General features: G+C 43.3%; 1 protein-coding gene across 6 annotated transcripts in view; it reads left to right on the plus strand.

The window, feature by feature from the left end:
• TRIM58 (tripartite motif containing 58) overlaps positions 1–5,789 on the plus strand; it is a 36,218-nt gene extending 30,429 nt beyond the window's left edge. For 4 of the 6 annotated variants that reach the window (XM_073011928.1, XM_073011932.1, XM_073011930.1 and 1 more), the window contains one exon: positions 3,694–5,789. In XM_073011928.1, coding sequence (XP_072868029.1) covers positions 3,694–4,649 — 956 coding nt within the window. In that variant the 3' untranslated portion in view covers positions 4,650–5,789. The remainder of the gene's footprint in view (positions 1–3,693) is intronic. The other 2 variants (XM_073011929.1, XM_073011927.1) reach the window with 2 other exon arrangements.
• The last annotated feature ends 15,727 nt before the right edge of the window (positions 5,790–21,516 follow it).

The following is a 21,516-nucleotide window of genomic DNA, read 5'->3' on the forward strand; positions in this document are numbered from 1 at the left end:
ACTGCAACCTCTGCCTCCCAGGTTCAAGCCGTTCTCCTGCCTCAGCCTCCTGAGTAGCTGGGGTTACAAGCATGTACCACCACGCCCAGCTAATTTTTGTATTTTTTAGTTGGGACGAGATTTCACCATCTTGGCCAGGCTGGTCTCGAACTCCTGCCTTGTGATCCATCCGCCTTGGCCTCCCAAAGTGTTGGGATTACAGGCGTGAGCCACCACGCCCGGCATATTTAACTTCCTACTTGTTTGATATTAATATCTTTTTTTTTTTTGGACAAAATTCTTGGTAATGTCATTCCAATTTAATGATTGTTTCCAGTCATTATTAAATCATGTCTACCACTTTAAACACATACCTTGTTTCCCAGTATTATCTATTTCAGTACATGCTATAATGAAGTTTTTGAGGGTATGTGTTTACTGATTGAGGGTTAATAAATGCAAAGCAGATTCCTAGATGTAGAATTAACAGGGCAATGAGAAAAGTATGTCATTTAACATTTTATGAAAGACAGATATTTCTTTTGTTAAAATAATATGTACTATGTCAAGATATATGTGTATTTAAATAGTCGTTTTTTTAAAGATCTCTCTAAAGATACTATTTCAATTTTGACTCTTATCAAGAGTTCATGAGGCCAGGCATGATGGCTCACACCTGTAATGCCAGCACTTTGGGATTCCAAGGTGGGCAGATTGCTTGAGATCAGGAGTTCAAGATCAGCCTGGGCAACATCGCAAAACCCCATCTCAACTAAACATACAAAAATTAGCCGGCGTGGTGGAACATGCCTGTAATCCCAGCTACTTGGGAGGCTGAGGCAGGAGAACCTGGGAGGACGAGGCTGCAGTGAGCCCAGATCACACCACTGCATTCAAGCCTGAGCAACACAGTGAGACTCTGTCTCAAAAAAAAAAAAAAAAAAAAAAAAAAAAAAAGAACGAAATAATCATGAGATTGGGCTTATTTCCCACATTTTTTCAAACTCTGGATATTACCAAGCTTTTCATTATTTACCTATCTGGAAAAGCAAGTATCTTTATATTTAAATTTTTATAACCTCAATCATCAGTGAAAACATTTCTAATGTTTATATCACTTGCTTGTAAACCATTTTCCTGTGAACTGTTTCTTCAAGTCATTACATATTTTTCTTTTGCTACATGTTTTTATTGCCAATTTTTTGAGAAAAAAATTAAGCAAGGTAGCCTTCGATTGTCTTCTTGAATTTTTCTACTATTGTCATTATTTTTTAGAGTTTGCTAGTAGTGTTTCTTTTTTGTTTTGTTTTGTTTTGTTTTTGAGATGGAGTCTTGCTCTGTTGCCCAGACTGGAGTGCAGTGGTGCCATCTCGGCTCACTGCAACCTCCGCCTCCTGGGTTCACGCCATTCTCCTACCTCAGCCTCGAGAGTGGCTGGGACTACAGGCATGCACCACCACACCTGTGTAATTTTTGTATGTTTAGTAGAGAAGGGGTTTCACTGTGTTGGCCAGACTAGTTGTGAACTCCTGACCTCAGGTGATCCACCCATCTTGGCCTCCGAGAGTGCTGGGATTACAGGCGTGAGCCACCGCACCCGGCCAATAGTGTTTCTTAGAGTGTAGATTTTTCTAAATAGGTAATTTATCTATGTTTTGCTTTTTAACTTTTGAGAATTGCAGCTTGGCTTATGATGTATACTTATTCAAGATGATTGGGAAAAAAAGGAAAAATATCATGCTTTCTGATAGTAGTTGTATTTTTGAAATGTTTAAATATATAATTCATAATTTTAATATTTTTGGTGTAAGGAATAAAGATGGGACCCACACTCCCTTCCTCCCACAAATGCCTTGTCAGTTATCATGATATAGTTATTGTATTTTCAAAGCTTGATAAGATATAAGATAAGAGAATTTCTCTTCAGTAGGCTTTTTTTCTTCTGGATTTCTCTGGCTAGACTTATGGGTTTATGTTCCTATTCTGTGTTTGCATGACACATCACCTTTTTTTTTAAACATATGTAGAAACTTTTACACTCACTAAACTTTTATATGTTTTATATATTTATATTTCATATTAAAAATCTCAAAGCATATCTGTAAACTAAGTAAGGTAGGTTTGATTATTACCATTTTAGATGAGAAAACTATGAAAAGGCAAATGAGCTTGCTGAGATCTTGTAATTTAGTCTTGTTGACCTAGGGATAATGCAGAACAGTTTGGAGGGATTTCCCAAAATGTATGTATGTATTTTTATTTGTCTTAGTTTGGGAGTACTGTTTTGTTACCTGCATGTTTGGATTTATTTTTATTTGTATTAATTTGGGAGTACTGCTTTTTAGCTGCTCGTACATATTTATATTTATTTATATTAATTTGGGAGTACTGCTTTTTAGCTGCACGTATTGCATAGTGGTGAAGTCTTGGCTTTTAATGCGTCCATCACCCAAACACCAGGATGGACCGAGTTTCTCTATATCCATCTGTAAGACTTGTGGTTTGTCTCATCAAATATGCTTTGCTTTGAATGTGATGTGGTATTGGAATTGGAACGTGATAAGAGTTTTCTGTGCATATGCGTGAATTATTGCATTACAATTATAATATCTGTTACAAAGGTTTTTCAAGCTGTTTTATCCTCTCAGGCAGTATATAGTACTGTGGAAGAAAAACTCATACACTCTATTTCTTCAATACCAGGCCCAATTAAAAGAGAGAGAGAGAAAGAGATTTTATGTGTATTTTGCTTGTCTCTTACGTTATTTATCTACTAAAGTGTTTTAAAAATTACCTCAGAAATGATAACCCAATGAATGAGGTGTTTCTTTGAGACCAGTAATAGATAAAGAACTCTGTGTGTAATGAATATTTTCTAAATACTATTGATGGATTATTCTGAGGCTCCATTTTGAGTCCTTGAGGTTTTTGGCAGGAGCTTAGGGACTGGAGTCTCTAGAAAAATTCATCGTTTGGTCACAGCAGGATTTGTCTTCACTTCATTGGATTTAGAGGCAGTACTAATAGTGGTTAAGAATACACACTCTCAGCCACGTTGCTGGGGTTCAGAATAAACTCTGCGTCTTCCTACATATGACAGTTTGCTCAACACACATGTGTTTCAGCTTCCTTTTCTATAAGTTGGGAGCTAATAATAATAGTGCAACTCCATATAACTGTTGGGGTTACATGAATAGAATATATATAGTAAAAAAGCATAGAAGAATGCTTAGCTTCTGTTGGAGTTAAATGAATAAAATAAATATAAAAAGCATAGAAAAGAGGCCAGGCACGGTGGCTCACACCTGTAATCCCAGCACTTTGGGAGGCCGAGGTGGGTGGATCATGAAGTCAGGAGTTCGAGACCAGCCTGGCCAACATGTGAAACCCCGTCTCTACTAAAAACACAAAAAATTAGCCGGGCATGGTGGTGGTGCCTGTAATCCTAGCTACTTGGGAGGCTGAGGCAGGAGAATGGATTGAATCCGGGAGGCAGAGGTTGCAGTGAGCTGAGATCATGCCATTGCACTCCAGCCTGGGCAACAGAGCCAGATTCCATTTCAAAAAAAAAAAAAAGCATAGAAGAATGCTTAGCTTGTGCTGGGGTTAAATGAAAAAAATAAATATAAAAAGCAGAGAAGAATTGCTTAACTTCTAGTAAGTTCTCCCTTAATATCAGCTGTTACTATTATTAGGATTGATATTTCTGTTTAGCTGCAGTAGAGATGGATGGAACCAATGGCAGCACCCAAACCCATTTCATCCTGCTGGGGTTCTCTGACCGACCCCATCTGGAGAGGATCCTCTTTGTGGTCATCCTGATCGCATACCTCCTGACCCTGGTGGGCAACACCACCATCATCCTGGTGTCCCGGCTGGACCCCCACCTCCACACCCCCATGTACTTCTTCCTCACCCACCTCTCCTTCCTGGACCTCAGTTTCACCACCAGCTCCATCCCCCAGCTGCTCTACAACCTTCGTGGACGTGACAAGACCATCAGCTACACGGGCTGTGCCATCCAGCTCTTCCTGTTCCTGGGTCTGGGTGGTGTGGAGTGCCTGCTCCTGGCTGTCATGGCCTATGACCGGTTTGTGGCTATCTGCAAGCCCCTGCACTACATGGTGATCATGAACCCCAGGCTCTGCCGGGGCTTGGTGTCAGTGGCCTGGGGCTGTGGGGTGGCCAACTCCTTGGCCATGTCTCCCGTGACCCTGCGCTTACCCCGCTGTGGGCGCCACGAGGTGGACCACTTCCTGTGTGAGATGCCCGCCCTGATCCGGATGGCCTGCGTCAGCACTGTGGCCGTCGAAGGCACCGCGTTTGTCCTGGCGGTGGGCGTTGTGCTGTCCCCCTTGGTGTTTATCCTGCTCTCTTACAGCTGCATTGTGAGGGCTGTGTTACAAATTCGGTCAGCATCAGGAAGGCAGAAGGCCGTCAGCACCTGTGGCTCCCACCTCACCGTGGTCTCCCTTTTCTACGGAAACATCATCTACATGTACATGCAACCAGGAGCCAGCTCCTCCCAGGACCAGGGCAAGTTCCTCACGCTCTTCTACAACATTGTCACCCCCCTCCTCAATCCTCTCATCTACACCCTCAGAAACAGAGAGGTGAAGGGGGCGCTGGGAAGGTTGCTTCTGGGGAAGAGAGAGCTGGGAAAGGAGTAAGGGCATCTCCACCTGACTTCACCTCCATCCGGGGCCACTGGCGGCATCTGGAACGGCTGAATTCCAGCTGGTATTAGCTTGTGACTCCCAACTTGCCTTTTTCTGGACTTTTGTGAGGCTGTTTCAGTTCTGACATTATGTGCTTTTGTTGTTGCTTTTAAAATTGAGACGGGCTCTCACTCTGTTACCTAGGGAGGAGTGCAGTGGTGCCATCATAGCTCCTCCAACTCTTGGGCTTAAGCGATCCTCCCCCACCTCAGCCTTCCAAGTAACTGGGACTGCAGGTGCGCATCACTGGCGGTGGGAATTGTGGCTTTTCTATTTTCTATGGCGATGGGGTCTAGCTGTGATACCCAGGCTGGTCCCAAACTCCTGGCCTCATGTGATCCTCCTGCCATGGCCTCCTAGAGTTCTGGGATTACAGGTTATGTGCTTTATGTGTGAACTGAATAACACAAATCATCCCAAAACCCATCATGCTCTATAAAGCAGCTGTAAAGAACAAAGTGAGATAAACCATTGTAAAGATGAGTTTCCACCAACTTATACCAGAGTGCTAAGAGGAAATAACTCTTCTCAATCAGAGCTTTGCTTTGTTTGTTGTTGTTTGCTTTAAAGTCTAACACACCTGACATGTTTCAGTCAGAATGACCCCAAATGCATCACTGTTCTCCACGTGGTCCAAGTGCCTCTCTGTTTAGAGCCATCAAATCGTGGAATTCAGCAGTTTGATATTTTCTATATTCCCAATTCCTACCCAAACCTTTTCATGAAATCGTAAAGTTTGTTGTACCCTTTATCTAAACCTTTGGAATTTTCCCCAAAATCTAGTGTAAGATTCTGCATAAACCAAGAAGTGAACCTGTAAAATAATGATACGTGGGTCATTTAAATCTTAAAGCATCATTCCTTCTCAGGCATGTTTTTTCATTATTAGTGAGAAGAACCTGACATTGGTTCAGTCCCTTCTGTGTACCAGACGCTCCTCATTCATCTAACCTCAGTATTTGTATGAAGTCAGCGTGAGTATCATTATTCCCATTTTATCTCCCTGGTCCTTGAGATCTGAAGGTTGAATCTTTTGCTTGAGGGGAACTGAATCAGGTTTTTTTTCCAAGTTCTTTCTGACTTCTGATTCATGTGGTTTCTATTGCATCATGAAATTTCAAAGAGCAAAAGTCTTTAAGCATTTGGCTTGGCATGCAATGTCAAAGACCCTTTGGGGCTCAGGAGCATGCCTGGCCACTGTTCCTTACACAGTGCGGTCCTCAGTGTGTCCCACTGATGTGCACTCCAGTTATCTGAGGTCTTGTTCCAATGTGGTTCCAGTTCAGCTGCTGATAAGAGGGGTCTGAGTTTCTGTGTCTCCTCTCAGGTGATGCCCTTACTTTGGGGACTCAGACTACATTTTAAGGACCCAGGAAATACATCACCCCATGCTCTGGTTCCAGGCAGTTGGAGGGCAGACACGTTCTGGAAAAAGCTGGGAGAGCATTCATAGACAAAGGGCGAATACAAGGTGAGAGGGAGTGGTGTGAAAGGCCTGCTGAGGGGCGGTCCTCATTCCTCTGCCATCGCTCCTGTGCTCGGCTCCTTCCTCCTCCACGGGTGTATTTCTGTCCTTCTCACCTCCACACCTCACATCAAAGGTCACCAGCCCCAGGGCATTGTATAAGTGTAAACAAACCAGAGCCCGGAGAGGGGGATTCCTGGGCTTCCAGAGCTCCCCCTCTGACTATTCAAGGATGCTGTTTGTGAGAAGTACTGATGTGGATGGGCTAATGGTGAACTGAGAATGAGTTATCTGTGTGGCAGTTAGGATTTATTTCCGACAGTTACAAAACTCCCCAAGTCCACATATATATGTTAAAAAAAAAAACTTTATTTTTTTTTTTGACATGGAGTCTTGCTCTGTTGCCCAGGCTGAAGTTTCTTCTCCTTTAGCTGAATGGTTTTCTGCTGCAATCGCTGTTTGATTAAGGTTGCTTTTGGCTGCAGGTGTCCCGTTCTATACTTATTCCTCTGCTTGTTCCCATTTCTCGAATAGTCACTACATTTTATATTTTGTCACGTCTTTCTTTTCTTCTTTAAAAATATAAAATCTCTCTTGAAACTCCTATCTACTTAACCCTTTGGTGTTGTTTTTCCCTCCCTCCCTCCCCCCCCACTGCCCCCGCAGCCCCCGCAGCATCCCTCCCTCCCTCCCCCCCCACAGCATCCCTCTCTCCCTCCCCTGTCCCCTGCCCAGTCCCTCTCTCCTCTCCTGCCCCCTTCACCTCCCTCCCTCCCCCCTCCCTTCCTCACTGTCTGTCTCCTCCCTCCCTCCCTCCCTCCCTCCCTCCCTCCCTCCCTCCCTTCCTTCCTTCCTTCCTTCCTTCCTTCCTTCCTTCCTTCCTTCCTTCCTTCCTTCCTTCCTTCCTTCCTTCCTTTCTTTCTTTCAGATGGAGTTTCACTCTTGTCACCCAGGCTGGACTGCAGTGGCACAATCTGGGCTCACTGCAACCTCCGCCTCCCAAATTCATGCGATTCTTCTGCCTCAGCCTCCCAAGTAGCTGGGATTACAGGCATGCACCACCACACCTGGCGAATTTTGTATTTTTTTTTTTTAGTAGAGACAGGGTTTCTCCATGTTGGTCAGGCTGGTCTCGAAATCCCAACCTCAGGTGATCCGCCCGCCTCAGCCTCCCAGAGTGCTGGGATTACGGGCTTGAGCCACCCCACCCGGCCTCATTCACAGTTTTCAGTTGAAACATAATTATATTTTTAGCTAATGATGGTTAATACTCTTGAGGTGCTTGGTATGTGTCAATCAACTCAGACAATTTACCTGTATTTACTCACTGAGTCCTCAAGAAAGAGAGGTGGGAAATACATCACATCTATCTTACAAAGGAGGAACTTAGGGCTCAGAGGTTTTAGATTTCAATACACTGTTACTGCGGGAGTGGGAATTTGAATAAGGGTGTTCTGATGGTCCCATCTCAGTTCCTCGCCACTGGGCTATGCTCTGTGTGAAGCCCTGAGCAGCTGAGTCCTAGGAAGTCATGTGGGCTCCAGAATGTACAAAACAGTATCTCTCCACCTGGGAAGGTAGTGCTTTATTTTTTAACTTTCCAATTTTAACTGGAATAAACTTTCCCCCTCCTCCCACTATCCACATTCCCCACTGAATCCTCTAACTATTACTAATTCTATGGAAATTTGTGGAAATTAATAAAACCTTGTGGAGGCCAAGGGAATGCTTCCCCTTCATTTGAATGTTCACTGAAAATCAACTGGAAAAACACAGCTGAGAAATAATAAGAGAAAAGACATATGAATTTATTAATGTGCACAGGAGTTTTACAAAACATAACATCTCAAAGAAATGACTGGATGGTTGACGCTTTTATACCATCTTGAGGTTCCAGAGAGAATGAGGCTTGGATCAGTGGCAAAATGGCTTGTGGGACCAGAGAAGAGGTGGCCTGTCTAGCAAAGGTGGTCTTGTTACGTGGATGGAACCTCACAGGGAGCAGTGCTCAGAGAGAATAGATGTAAATGTTTCAGACCCTTAAAAATGTCAGACCCTCAGTTAATCATCCCTAAATCAGGATGAGGGAAGGCCTCAGAGAAAGCCTGGCTGCATCAGTGCAGATTTTTCTCTACAGATGCAAATCTTCACAAAAGACAGCTTTTCAACTAAGTTTTTATTTCCAGCCCTCCTGAACAACCATCTTGAAACATCTCAAAGAAGTATATTTTAGGCTAAAGTATTTTGGCATCCTTTGAGATCTGAGAAGCCAAAGTAGGTATCTCTTTATCGAATAAGATGAACCCCAAGGTTAAGGAAACGAAAAATTACCTACGGGCTAAGGGCTCTAAGGCCTTGCTGCCATGGCAACTCCCTAAATTCCTATGGCTACAGCAAAAACCACAGGTTTGATAAACTCCCTATCAATAGGAGCCATCAGGCAAAATGCCAGGCCCTTCCTAACTCCGGTTGACAACCTCTCTTGGTGTCTGGCTTGGGACCCCTTTCTGGTAACAATCCTGGTCATTCTTTGGGTGACACTTTCAACCTTGCATATACGATATGATATACTGGCCCTGTTTGACGAATTGTGTAACTCGGTGTTTCTCAACCTGTTTATTTTTTGTTACCACTGGCCCTAAAAACCTTTAATGCCTCTTTTTTTCCTTATTATTCCCTCTTCCATGGGACTTAAATAATGTTTTTATTATAGATTCAGGGGGTACCTGTGGAGGTTTATTACATGGATGTATAGTGTAATGCTGGAGTTTGGGCTTCTGGTGAACCCTTTGATAGAGGAGTTAGTAAGAAATTATTTAGACAGATAGTGAGGATTGAAGAGTTCTCGATGGAATTTTCCCTTAATAAAAAGCAGCCCCCAAATCATTTCTTTTCTAATAAAAAGCAGCCGGAAAAATCAAGCTGCAAGCTTACATAAGCAAGCTGGAAACGTCCACAGGTGAATGCCAGCAGCTGTGCCAATGGAAAAAGGCTGCCTGGAAGCCAGATACATCCAACTGGAGATTCCCTCCTCCCTTGTTGCCAGGTGTGCAGGTGTCATGGCTTCAGCCAGGTAAAAACCCCGTCTGCATAATACAAGATTCTTGGCTATGTAAATGGCACCCCTGGTCAAAGCAATCCCCTGGGCCCTATGTAAATCAAACCCTGCCTCTTCAAGCCGCCCTGTGAAATCAACCGCATCTCGCCCCAAACTCGGAAACCCACTTGGGCGCTCCCTTCCTCTGCATGAGGAAGCTCTCTCTTCTTTTGGCTATTAAACATTCCGCTCTTACACCTACTCTGTGTGTGTGTGTGTGTGTGTGTGTGTGTGTGTGTGTGTGTGTGTGACTGTATCTTTGTTCTCCTTACTGCCAGACACCAAACCTTGGGTGTTTGTCCAGATCAAGGACACCTCTTCACCCTCGCCCAAATAGTGAACATAGTACCCAATAGGCTGTTTTCCCAACCCTTACCCTGCTCCTTTTTCCTCTTTTGGAGTCCCCGGTGTCTATATTTTCCATCTTTATGTCCATCTTATGCCCATTGCTTAGCTCCCACTTACAAGTGATATCGTGTGGTATTTGATTTGGTGTCTGCATTAATTGACTTAAGAATTAACTGATGGATCCAAGTTGCTGCAAAGGTCATGATCTTATTCTTGTACCACATTTTCTTTATTCAGTCTACTGTTGATGGGCACATAGGCTGCAAAGGTCATGATCTCATTCTTTGTAATGGCCTCGCAGTATTCCATGGTGTGTAGGTACCACATTTTCTTTATTCAGTCTATTGTCGATGGGCACATAGGTTGAATCTATGCCTTTGCTATTGCGAATCATGCTGTAGTAAACACATAGGTGTCTTCTTGATAAAATTTCTTTTTCTTTTGGTAGATACCCAGTGGTGGGATTGCTGAATTGAATCATAGTTCTATTTTTAGTTCTTTGAGAAATCACTATACTGTTTTTCCATGGAACTTTAATACATTTAGGAAAGTTTAAATTTTTCCCCTGAAGTTTCAATGATTTGAGTTTATAACCAAACTAATCATAGATGGATTAACAGGAGAAAAAAGGCAAAAAAAATTATTACTTGCAATGTTATGCACAAGAGTCACATAAAATATGAAGAAGAAAGGCAAGATGGTTGACACTTAAATATCCTTCTCACTGGGAAGAGAGGAAATGGGAGGCTGTAGGAATAAATGATTTTCCAGGGAAGTGAATGAGCCCAAAGACCACAGGCCTAGGACTACATTCCTCTGGGCTCTGGGAGAGGTAACATCACAGGTTATGAGAGAGTGAAGGGAGGAAAGGCTGTCGAGTGGAGGCTGTCTTGTTACGCAGGTGAAAATAGGTCATCTCAGAGCTGCCATCAGAAAGAATAGATGGCGGTCTGTGGATGAGCTAATTCTTCCTAGACCCAGACAAGGCGGGGAGATCTCCGAAATAGCCCAGCTCTTTATCTCATCAGTGGGGATATTTCTCTACAGATTCATATCTCCTCCACAAAAGGCAGCTTTGCTGGGCTATTCCTGTCTCAGACCCTCTGAATAGCCATCTTGAAGTATGTTGGAGAAATATATTTTGGGCTGAAATATTTTTGGTCTCCTGTGCACCACAGAAATAATATGCTCTATATCTATTTGTAAACTATAGCACTCTGGAGGGCCACAAAAGTTTAATATCTGAAACTTTTTTTTCTAACCTCCTAAAACCAATTTATTTTCACTTTGGGGGTATTATCACCTTTGATAGCGTTAGATCTGGCAGAAAATACACATCCACTAGACGAATCAATCTCCCATAATCCTTATAGAAGATTTGGAGTACAGACCTTTTACATTTACTGAGGGGCCAAATGTCTTTATTTCTTATTGATACATAGGAGTTCATATTTATCTGGTACAGGTGGTATTTTGATATGTTACTCTTAAATAATGAAACTCAGAAAATAGGACTACATGTAAGTTTATTGGAGCACGAAGCTTGAGGATGGCCACTCAGTCAACCCTAACTCCAAATAAATGGGATCAGCATTCCAAAGTGGGGAAGTTAAGGTTACATGTATGTAGGTAGAGACAGAGAAGCTACAGCCAAATTAGAACATTTTCCATACAAGACCCATGCATACATCACAGTGGTTTGATTGGTTACGTACAGCAGCATTCCAGGGAAGGCTAGTTGATTCCTCTCTGAGGACAGGCAATAACCTGAGGGGCTCTGATCTCTGGTGCTGCTTGGTTTGCTAGGTATAGGAATGAGGAAGATAGCTAATCTATCATTGGACAAGCTGAAGTTTTAGTTGTATGCTACATAATTCAGGTTATATAGCCACATTCCTCTCAAGGTTCAGAATAATTTAACATTCTAACAGCTTTAAGTTTAATTTCACAGATACATGTATACAGTGTGTAATAACCAATTCAGGATAGTTGGGATGCCTTTTACCTCAAGGATTCATCATTTCTTCATGTTAGGAACATTCCAAATCTTCTCTTCTAGCTATTTTGAAATATACAATACATGATGGTTAACTATGGCCACCCCACAGTGCTATCAAACCCTATAACTTACTCCTCCTCTCTAACTCTATTTTTGTCCCCCCAAATATCTTTATTGTGGAAGATTTCCAAGGGGGGATGGTGAAAAACCACAGCAGGCACTCCACTCTCTTTCTGGATATTACAAGCAGTATCACTGGTTACACGCCCTGCGTGTGTACACGCCCTGTGATATTCTAAGTAATATTATTCTCTCCCTTTTTGGAATTACGAACAATGTTACTGGGAGGTGTACATCCCCTGCGATATTGTGAGTAATATCATCCCCTCCCCTCCCAGATATTACAACCAATATCACAAGGGGGTTTCCAACCTCTGTGATATTAGGTGTAATAACATCGTTTCCCCCTTGGATATACAAACAATATAACAATGGGGTGTATACTTCTTGCAATGTTGGGAGTAATATAATCTTTTTCTCTGGATATTATGAACAATATCACACTGAAGTATACACTCCCTGTGATATTGAAAGTAATATCACCCTCTTCCCCCATGGATATTATGAATCATGTCACAAGGGGGTGTACGTCCTCTGCGATGTGGGGAGTAATATCACCCTCTCCCATCCTGGATGTTAAGAACCGTATCAGAGGAGGTTGTACACCCCGGTGATATGATGAGTAACAGCACCCTCTCCCCCTCGGAGTCTTATGAACCATATCACAAGGGGCTGTGTGGTCTCCGCGATATGAGGAGTAATTTTACCCTCTCCCCCCTGGGATATTATGAATCATATCACAGAATGGTGTATGCCCCCACGATGTGGGGAGTAATATCATCCTCTCTTACCTGGGATATGACGAACCATACCACAGGGGGGTGTACGCCCCTCGCGATTTGGAAAGTAATATTACCCTCTCCCCTCCGAAATATTACAAACTATATCACAGGGGGTTATGCCCTCCGCGATATGGGGAGTAATATTACCCTGTCTTCCCCAAGATATCGCGATCCATGTCACAGGGGGGTGTACGCTCGATGCAATATGGAAAGTAATATCACCCTTTTCCTCTCAAAATATTACGAACTATGTCACAGGGAAGTGTAAGCTTTTGGCGATATGCGGGAGTAATATCACCTTCTCCCCTCTTGGAAATTACGAACCATGTCACAGGGGGATGTACGCCTCACACTAGCTAGAGAAATATCACCCTGTCCCCCCCGGGATATTACGAACCATATCACAGGGGGATGTACGTCCTGGGAGATAAGGGGAGTAGTATTAGCCCCTCCCCCCAAGATATTACGAACCACATCACAGGGGTGTGTACGCTCCCGTGATAAGGAGAGTAATATCCCCTTCTCCCCACCGGGATATTACGAACCATATCACAAAGGAGTGTACGTCTCCCCTGCAAGATATTACGAACCGTATCACAGGAAGTTATACGACCCTCGTGAGATGGGCAGTAATATCACCCTCTCCCCGCTGGAATATTACAAACCATATCACAGGGGGGTGTGTACCCCTCCCAATGTGGAAAGCAATGTCACCCTCTCCCACCTGAGATATTACGAACCAAATCACAGGGGGGTGTACGTCCCTGCAATATGGAAAGTAATATTTTCATATACATAATATACTTAATACCCTCTTCCCCTCGGAATATTGTGAACCATATCACAGGTGGGTGTACGCCCCCCGCGATATGGGGAGTAATATCACCCTCTGTCCCCCCAGATATTACAAACACTATCGCAGGGGAGTGTACGTCCCTCCCGATATGGGAGGTAATACTACCCTCTCCCTTCCGGGAGATTACGAATCTTGTCAAAGTGGAGGTGTGTATCCCCCAAAATATGAAGAGTGATATCACCCTCTTCCTCCCTGGATATCACAAACAGTATCACGGGGGGTGTACACATCCTACGGTAGGAGGAGTGATATCACCCTTTATTCCCGGGGATGGTATGAACCGTGTCACAGGGGAGTGTGTGCCCCCCGCTATATGGGGAGTCATGTAATCCTCTCCCCTTCAGAGTATTGCCAACCTTGTCACAGGGGGGTGTACGCCCCTCGCCGCGCGGAGAGCAGCACCACCCTCTCCCGCTCGGAATGTTGTGAACCGTATTACAGGGGGGTGTACTCCCTTGCGATGTGGGGAGTGATATCACTGTCCCTCCCCCGGGATACTACGAATCATATCACATAGTATGTCCCCTGCGACATGGGGAGTAATATCAGCCCCTCAGACCTGACAGATGATGACTCCATCACACTTTCCGCGATGTGGGGAGTACTGTGACCCTCATTCCCCCTGGATATTACAAGCCATGTCATGGGTGTGTGGGGTGTCCGCAGTCCGCAACGTGGAGAGTAATGTCACCTTCTCCCCCTCTGCATGTTACAAACCGTATCACAGGGGGGTGTAGGCTTCCCGCCATCTGAAAAGTAATATCTGCCTCTCACCTTCTGGATGTTACAAACTATATCATAGGGGGTGTACGCCCCGCGACGTGGGGTGTCATGTCACCCACTTCTCCCTTTCTGGATACTACGAACCGTATCACAGGGAGGTGTACACCCCCCGGGATATTGAAAGTAATGTCACCCTGCTCTCCTGCCCTGGGTGTTATGAACCATATCACAGAGGTGTGTACACACCCGGGGTTTGGGGAGTAATAGCACCGTCCTCTCCCCCCTTGGGTATAACAAACAATATTACAGAAGGGTGAACATCCCCCGGGATATGGGGAATCATATCACCCTTCTTTTTCTCACTGGGTATTATGAATTATATCACAGGGGGTTATATACATACCCCCTGAGATATAATGAATAATATCACCCTCCTCTCCCCTCCTGGATATTACAAATCATACCACAGAGGGTTGTACGACGACCCCCGTGATATTGGGAGTAATATCACCCTCCTGTCCCCCCCTGGATATTGTAAACCATATCACAGGAGGTATACACCCCCTGCAATATATAAAAACATATCACCCTCCTCTCCCCCACTAAATATTAGAAAAAATATCACAGCGGGGGTGTACACACCCTGCGATATTGGGACCAATATTATCCTCTCCCCCTGTGGATGTTAGGAACAATATCACTGGCAGGGTGTACACCCCCTGCGATATTGGAAGTAATATCATCGTCCCCCTTCCTGGATATTAGGAACAATATCACAAATGGAGTGTCCATCCTTTGTGATATTGCGGGTAATATCATACTCATTTTTTCTAAAGATTAGAAAGGAAAGGATGATATTAATCCTAATTCACAGGGGGTGCACACCCCTTGCAATATTGGGAGTAATATTCTTTTTCCCCCTTAAATATTGAAAACAATAGGACAGGGGGGTTTTACTCCCTGCAATGTTGGCAGTAGTGCCTTGTTCTTCTTCCCTGTGTATTAGGAACAATATCACAGGAGGGGTGTACACCCCCTGCGATATTGTGAATAATATCATTTTCTCCTTCCATGGATATTTGGAACAGTATCACACGGGTGGTGTACACCCCCTATGATATTAGGATTAATATCATCCTTTCCTTTCTGGATATTAAGAACAATATTACGGGGGAATGTACATTTTCTGCAATATTGGGAGTAATATCATCCTCTCCTGTTTTGCATATTTCGAACAATATCACAAGGGGGTGTACACTGCCTGCGATATTGGGAGTAATTATCATTTTCTCTTCCCTGGATATTATGAACAACATCACAGGAGAGGGTACACTACGTGAAATATTAAGAGTTATGTCATCCTTTTACATCTGGATATTATGAACAGTATCACAAAGAGGCGTACAGTTCCTTCGATATTTGGAGTAATATTATCCTATTTTCCCTGGATATTATGAATAATATCACAGTGAGGTGTACACCCTCTGTGATATTGCGAGTAATATCATTTTCTCCCACCCTGGATATCACAAACAATATCACAAAGGGGTGTACAGCCCCAGAGATATTGGGAGTGATATCATTCCCCCCCGCCCACTAAGTATTAAGAACAATATCACAGCGATGTGTACACCCTCTGTGATATTAAGAGTAATATCACCCTCTCCCTTCTGGATATTACGAAAAATATCACATGGGGATGTACTCCCCCTTCGATATTGAGAGTAATAGCATCCTCTTCTCTTCTTGATATTACAAACAATATCACAGTAGAGTAAACACATCCTGCGATATTGAGAATAATATCATCCTCTCCCCCAGTGGATTTTAGGAATAATATCAAAGGGGGCAGTGTACACTCCCTACGATATTGGGAGTAATATCATCATCTCTCCCCGTGGATGTTAGGAACAATATTACAAAAAAGTATACAACCTTTGGAGTATTGGGAGTAATATCATACTTATTTCCCCTGGATATTAGAAAAAATATCGGGGGGGTGCACACCCCTTGCAATATTGGGAGTAATATCATTCTGTTTCCCCTTTAAATATTAAAAACAATATCACAGGGGGAGTTTACACCTTGCAATATTGGAAGTAATATCTTGTTCATCTTCCCTGGATATTAGGAACAATATCACAGGAGGGGTGTACGCCCCCTGCGATATTGGGAATAATATTATTTTCTCTTTCTGTGGATATTTCGAACAATATCACAGGGGGTGTACAACCCCTGTGAAATTGAGATTAATATTATTCTTTTCTTTTTAAATATTAAAAATAATATTACAGGGGGTGCACACTTCCTGCAATATTGGGAGTAATATCATCCTCTCCTCTTTTGGTTATTTCGAACACTATCAAAGGGGGGTGTACACCCCTTGCGATATTGAAAGTAATATCATTTTCTCCTTTCTGGATATTACAAACAACATCACACGGAGGTGTACACTCCCTGGGATGTTGGGAGTAATATCATCCTTCTTCCTCTAGATATTACGAACAATATCATAGTGGTGTGTACAGCCTCTTCGATATTTGGTGTAATATTTTCTTTTCCCCTGGATATTACAAACATTATCACAGAAGGGTGTACAGCTCCTGTGATATTGGGAGTCATATCATCCTCTACCCCCCTAAATATTGCAAACAATGTCTCGGGGGTGTACACCCTCTGCGATATTGAGTAATATAATTCTCTCCCCTTCTAGATATTACAAAAATTATCGCATGAAGATCTACTTCCCCTTCGATATTGAGAGTAATGTCATCCTCTCCTCTTCTTGATATTACAAACAATATCACAGAAGGGTGTCCACCCCCTGCGATTTTGGGAGTCATATCATTATCTCCCCCTCTGGATGTTAGGAACAATATCACAGCTAGTGTACACTCTTTGTGATACTGGGAGAAATATCATCCTCTCTCGTTTTTAATATTACGAACACTATCACAAGAAGGTGTACCCCTCCTGCGATATTTGAATTAATATCATCCCCTTTCCCTGTGGATATTATGAACAATATCACAAGGGAATGTACACCTTCTGTGATACGGGGAGAAATATCTTCTTTTTTCCTGAATATTATGAACAATATCGCAGAGGGGTATACACAGGAGGGTTTAAACCTCCTGAGATATTTGGAGTAATATCATACTCTTCCCTTCTGGATATTATGAACAATATCACAGCAAGTTTACATTTCCTGCAATATTGGGGGTAATAACATCCTCTCACCCACCTGGATATTACAAACAATATCACAGGGGCGTGTATATCCTCTGCGATATTAGGAGTAATATCATCCTCTTTCTCCCTGGATATTACAAACAATATAACAGGGGAGTGCAGAACCCTTGCGATATTTGGAGTAATAATATCCTCTAACCCCTGGATATTACAAACAGTATCACAGGGTGGTGTACGCGCTTTGCGATATTGGGAGTAATGTCAGCTTCTCCCCCAATAGAAATTACAAGCAATATTACAGGAGGGGGGTACATCCCCTACGATATTGGGAGTAATATCATCCTCTCCTTCTTGGATATTAGGAGCAATATTTCCAGGAAGGGTGTACACCTCCTGCGATATTGAAGGTAATAGCTTCCTTTCTCTTCCTGGATATTAAAAACAATATCACAATGGGGCTGTACACTTTCTGCTACATTGGGAGTAATATTCTCTCCCCTCCTGGATATTAGGAACCATATCACAGGAGGGTGTACATGCCCTGCGATATTGGAAGTGGTATCATCCTCTCTCTCTTTTGATATTATGACCAATATCACAGAGAGGCATACCTTTCTTGCAATATGAGCAGTAATATCACCCTCTCCGCCATGGGATATTGTGAATCGTATCACAGGGATATGTAACCGTCCCCGCGACATGGGGAGTAATGTCACCATCTTTTCACTGGGATATTATGGACCATATCACGGGGGGTGTACGCCCCCTGAGATAGGGGGAGTAATATCACTCTCCTCTCCTCTTCTGAGTATTACAAACCTTATTACAGGAGGGTGCACGCCCCCTGCTAGATGGGGAGTAATATAGCTCACTTCTCCCCCCTGGATATTACGAACCATTTCACAGGGGGGTGTATGCCCAACGCAATATGGGGAGTAATATCACTCTCCTCTTGTCCCTTGGCTATTATGAACCATATCACAGGGGGTGTTCGCCTCCCACCATATGGAGAGTAATATCACCCTCCTCGTCCCCCAGGGATATTATGAAACATATGACAGATGGGTGTACGCCCCTTGCGATATAGGGGGTAATATCACCCTTCCCTCACCCCTGGATATTATGAAACATATTACAGGGGGGTGTACGCCCTCCGCAGTCTGGGGAGTAATATTACCTTCTCCCTTTCTGGATATTAGGAGCCATAACATAGGGGGGCATGTGCCTTTCAAGAATGGAAAGTAATATCAACCCTCCTCTCCCCTCTTTGGATATTACGAACCATATCACAGGGGGTTTATACCCCCCGTTATGTAAGAAGTAATAGCACTCTACTCTCCCCCCTGGATATTATGAAACGTATCACAGGGGGGTGTACACCCTGCGATATGGGAAGGTATAATCACCCTTCTCTCCTCCCCTGGATATTACGAATCACATCACAAGGGGGTGTACCCCCCAACGATATGGGGAGTAATATCACGTCTCTCCCACTGGATATTACGAACCAGATCACAGGGAGGTGGACACCCCCTGCAATATGGGGAGTAGTATCATTCTTCTTCCCTCTCTGGATATTATAATCCCTATCACAGGGGTATGTGCACCCCTGCGGTATAAGGAGTAATATCACCCTTGTCTCCCCCACTGGATATTACGAACCATATCACAGGAGGTGATGAGGAAAGAGGATGATATTACCTCCAATATTGCGGGGAGTGTACACACCCCCTTGTGATATTGTTTCTAATATCCAGGGAAAGAGAGGATTATATTACTCTCAATATTGTGGGGGGGTTGCACAACCACGCTGTGATATTTTCCTAACATCCAGCGAGGGAAGACGATGATATTGGAACCGTATTACAGGAGGTGATAGGGTTCATAATGTCCAGAGGGGGAGACGATGATATTACTGTTAATATCGCAAGGGGTGTACACCCCCCTGTGATATTGTTTGTAATATCCAAGGTGGGGAGACTATGACATTAGTCCCGATATCACAGGGGGTGTACACCCTCCTGTGATGGTGTTAGTAATATTCAGGGTGGGAGAGTATAATATCACTCGCAATATTGCAGGGGATATACACCCCTCTGTGATATTGTCCATAATATACAGAAGGAAAGAGGATGATATCACTCCCAATATCCCAGGGAGTGTACATCTTCATTTAATGTTGTTCTTAATATCCAGGGTAGGAGAAGATGACATTACTCTTAATATCAGGGGCTGTACACTCCCCTCTGATATTGTTCATAATATTCATGGGGAAAGAGGATGATTTTACTCCCAATATCCTAAACACTCCATGTGTACACCAGCCTCTTATATCGTTCATAATATCCAGCGGGAAGAGGTTGATACTACCCTCAGTAATATCAGCAGAAGGTGTACACCCTGCTGTGATATTGTTTGTAATATCCAGGGAAAGACAGGATGATACTACTTCCAATCTTGCAGAGTGTGTACACCCCCCTGTGATATTGCTCCTAATATCCAAAGAAGGAGAGGATATTACTCTCAATATCGCGGGCAATGTACATTCCCCTGTGATATTGTTCCTAATATCCAGGAGGGTAGAGGATGATACTACTCGTAATATCGCAAAAGGTATACAAACCCCCTGTGATATTGTTTCTAATATACAGGAAGGGAAAGAATGATATTGCTCCAAATATCGCAGAAAGTATTTAATTTCCTGTGATATTATTCCTAATATCCAAGGAAAGAGAGAATAATATTACTCCCAATATCGAAGGGTGTGTAGAGCCCCCAATGTCATATTATTCCTAGTATCTAGGAAGAGAGGATGATATTACTCCCAAAATTGCAGGGTGTATACACCCGTCCTGTGATATGGTTCCTAATATCCGGGGGGGAAAAGGATGATATTACTTTCAGTACCGCAGAGAGTACACGCACCCCGTGTGAGATTGTTTCTAATATTTAGTGGAAGAGGGGATGATAGTACTACCAATATCTCAGGTGGTGTAAATTCCTTTGTGATAGTGTTCCTAATATCCAGGAGGAAAGAGGATAATATAACCTCCAATATCGCAGGGAGTGTACACCCCCTCTTGTGATACTGTTTTTAATATCCAAGGAAAGAGAGGATTATATTACTCTCAGTATCACAGGGGGGTACACAACCATTCTGTGATATTTTCCTAATATCCAGGGAAGAAGATGATGATATTACTCCCAGAATCACAGAGGGTGTACACCCTTCCTGTGATATTGTTTTGTTTGTTTATTTTTTAAGATGAAGTCTCACTGTTGTCACCCAGGCTGCTGGAGTGCAGTGGCACAATCTTGGCTCACTACAACCTCCGCCTCCCAGGTTCAAGTGATTCTCTTGCCTCAGCCTCCCGAGTACCTGGGATTACAGGCACGTGCCACCATGCCTGGCTAATTTTTGTATTTTTAGTAGAGACGGGGTTTCACCATGCTGGCCAACCTGGTCTGGAACTCCTGACCCCAGGTGATCCACCCGCCTCGGCCTCCCAAAGTGCTGGGATTACAGGCATGAGCCACCACGCCCGGCCTGATATTGTTCTTAATATTCAGAAGGAAATAAGATGATATTACTCGCAATATCTCAGGGGGTGTACGTCTCCCCTGTGATATTGTTCTTAATATCCAGGCAGGGGGAGAGGATATTAATTCCAATATCCTAGCGGTTGTACAACTTTTCTGTAATATTGTTTTTAATACCAAGGGGAGGGGAGGATATTTCTCCCAATATCGCAGGGGTGTACAACCCACCTGTAATATTGTTCCTAATAGTCAGGGAGGAAGAGGATGATATTATTCCCAGTGTCACAGGGGATACATCCCCCCACCCTGAGATAATGTTTCTAATATCCAGTTAGGGAGAAAATGATATTATTCTCAGTATCGCAGGGGGTGTACATTCCCCTGTGATATTGTTTCTAGTATCCAGGAGAGGAAAGGGTGATATTACTCTTAATGTTGACGGGCATGTACACCCCCATGTGATACCGTTTTTAACATCCAGGTTGGGAGATGATAATATTACTTGCAGTATCTCACAGGGTGTACACAACCCCTGTGACATTGTTCCTAATATACAGGAAAGGAGAGAATGATATTACTTTTAATATCACGGGGAATTTAACCCCCTGTATAATTTTTTGTAATATAAAAGGAGAAAGAGGATTATATTAATTTCACTATCACAGGGGGTGTACAACTTCTTAGTGATATTTTTTAT

Source organism: Chlorocebus sabaeus, chromosome 25, assembly GCF_047675955.1.
Source record: "Chlorocebus sabaeus isolate Y175 chromosome 25, mChlSab1.0.hap1, whole genome shotgun sequence".
NCBI lineage: Eukaryota > Metazoa > Chordata > Mammalia > Primates > Cercopithecidae > Chlorocebus > Chlorocebus sabaeus.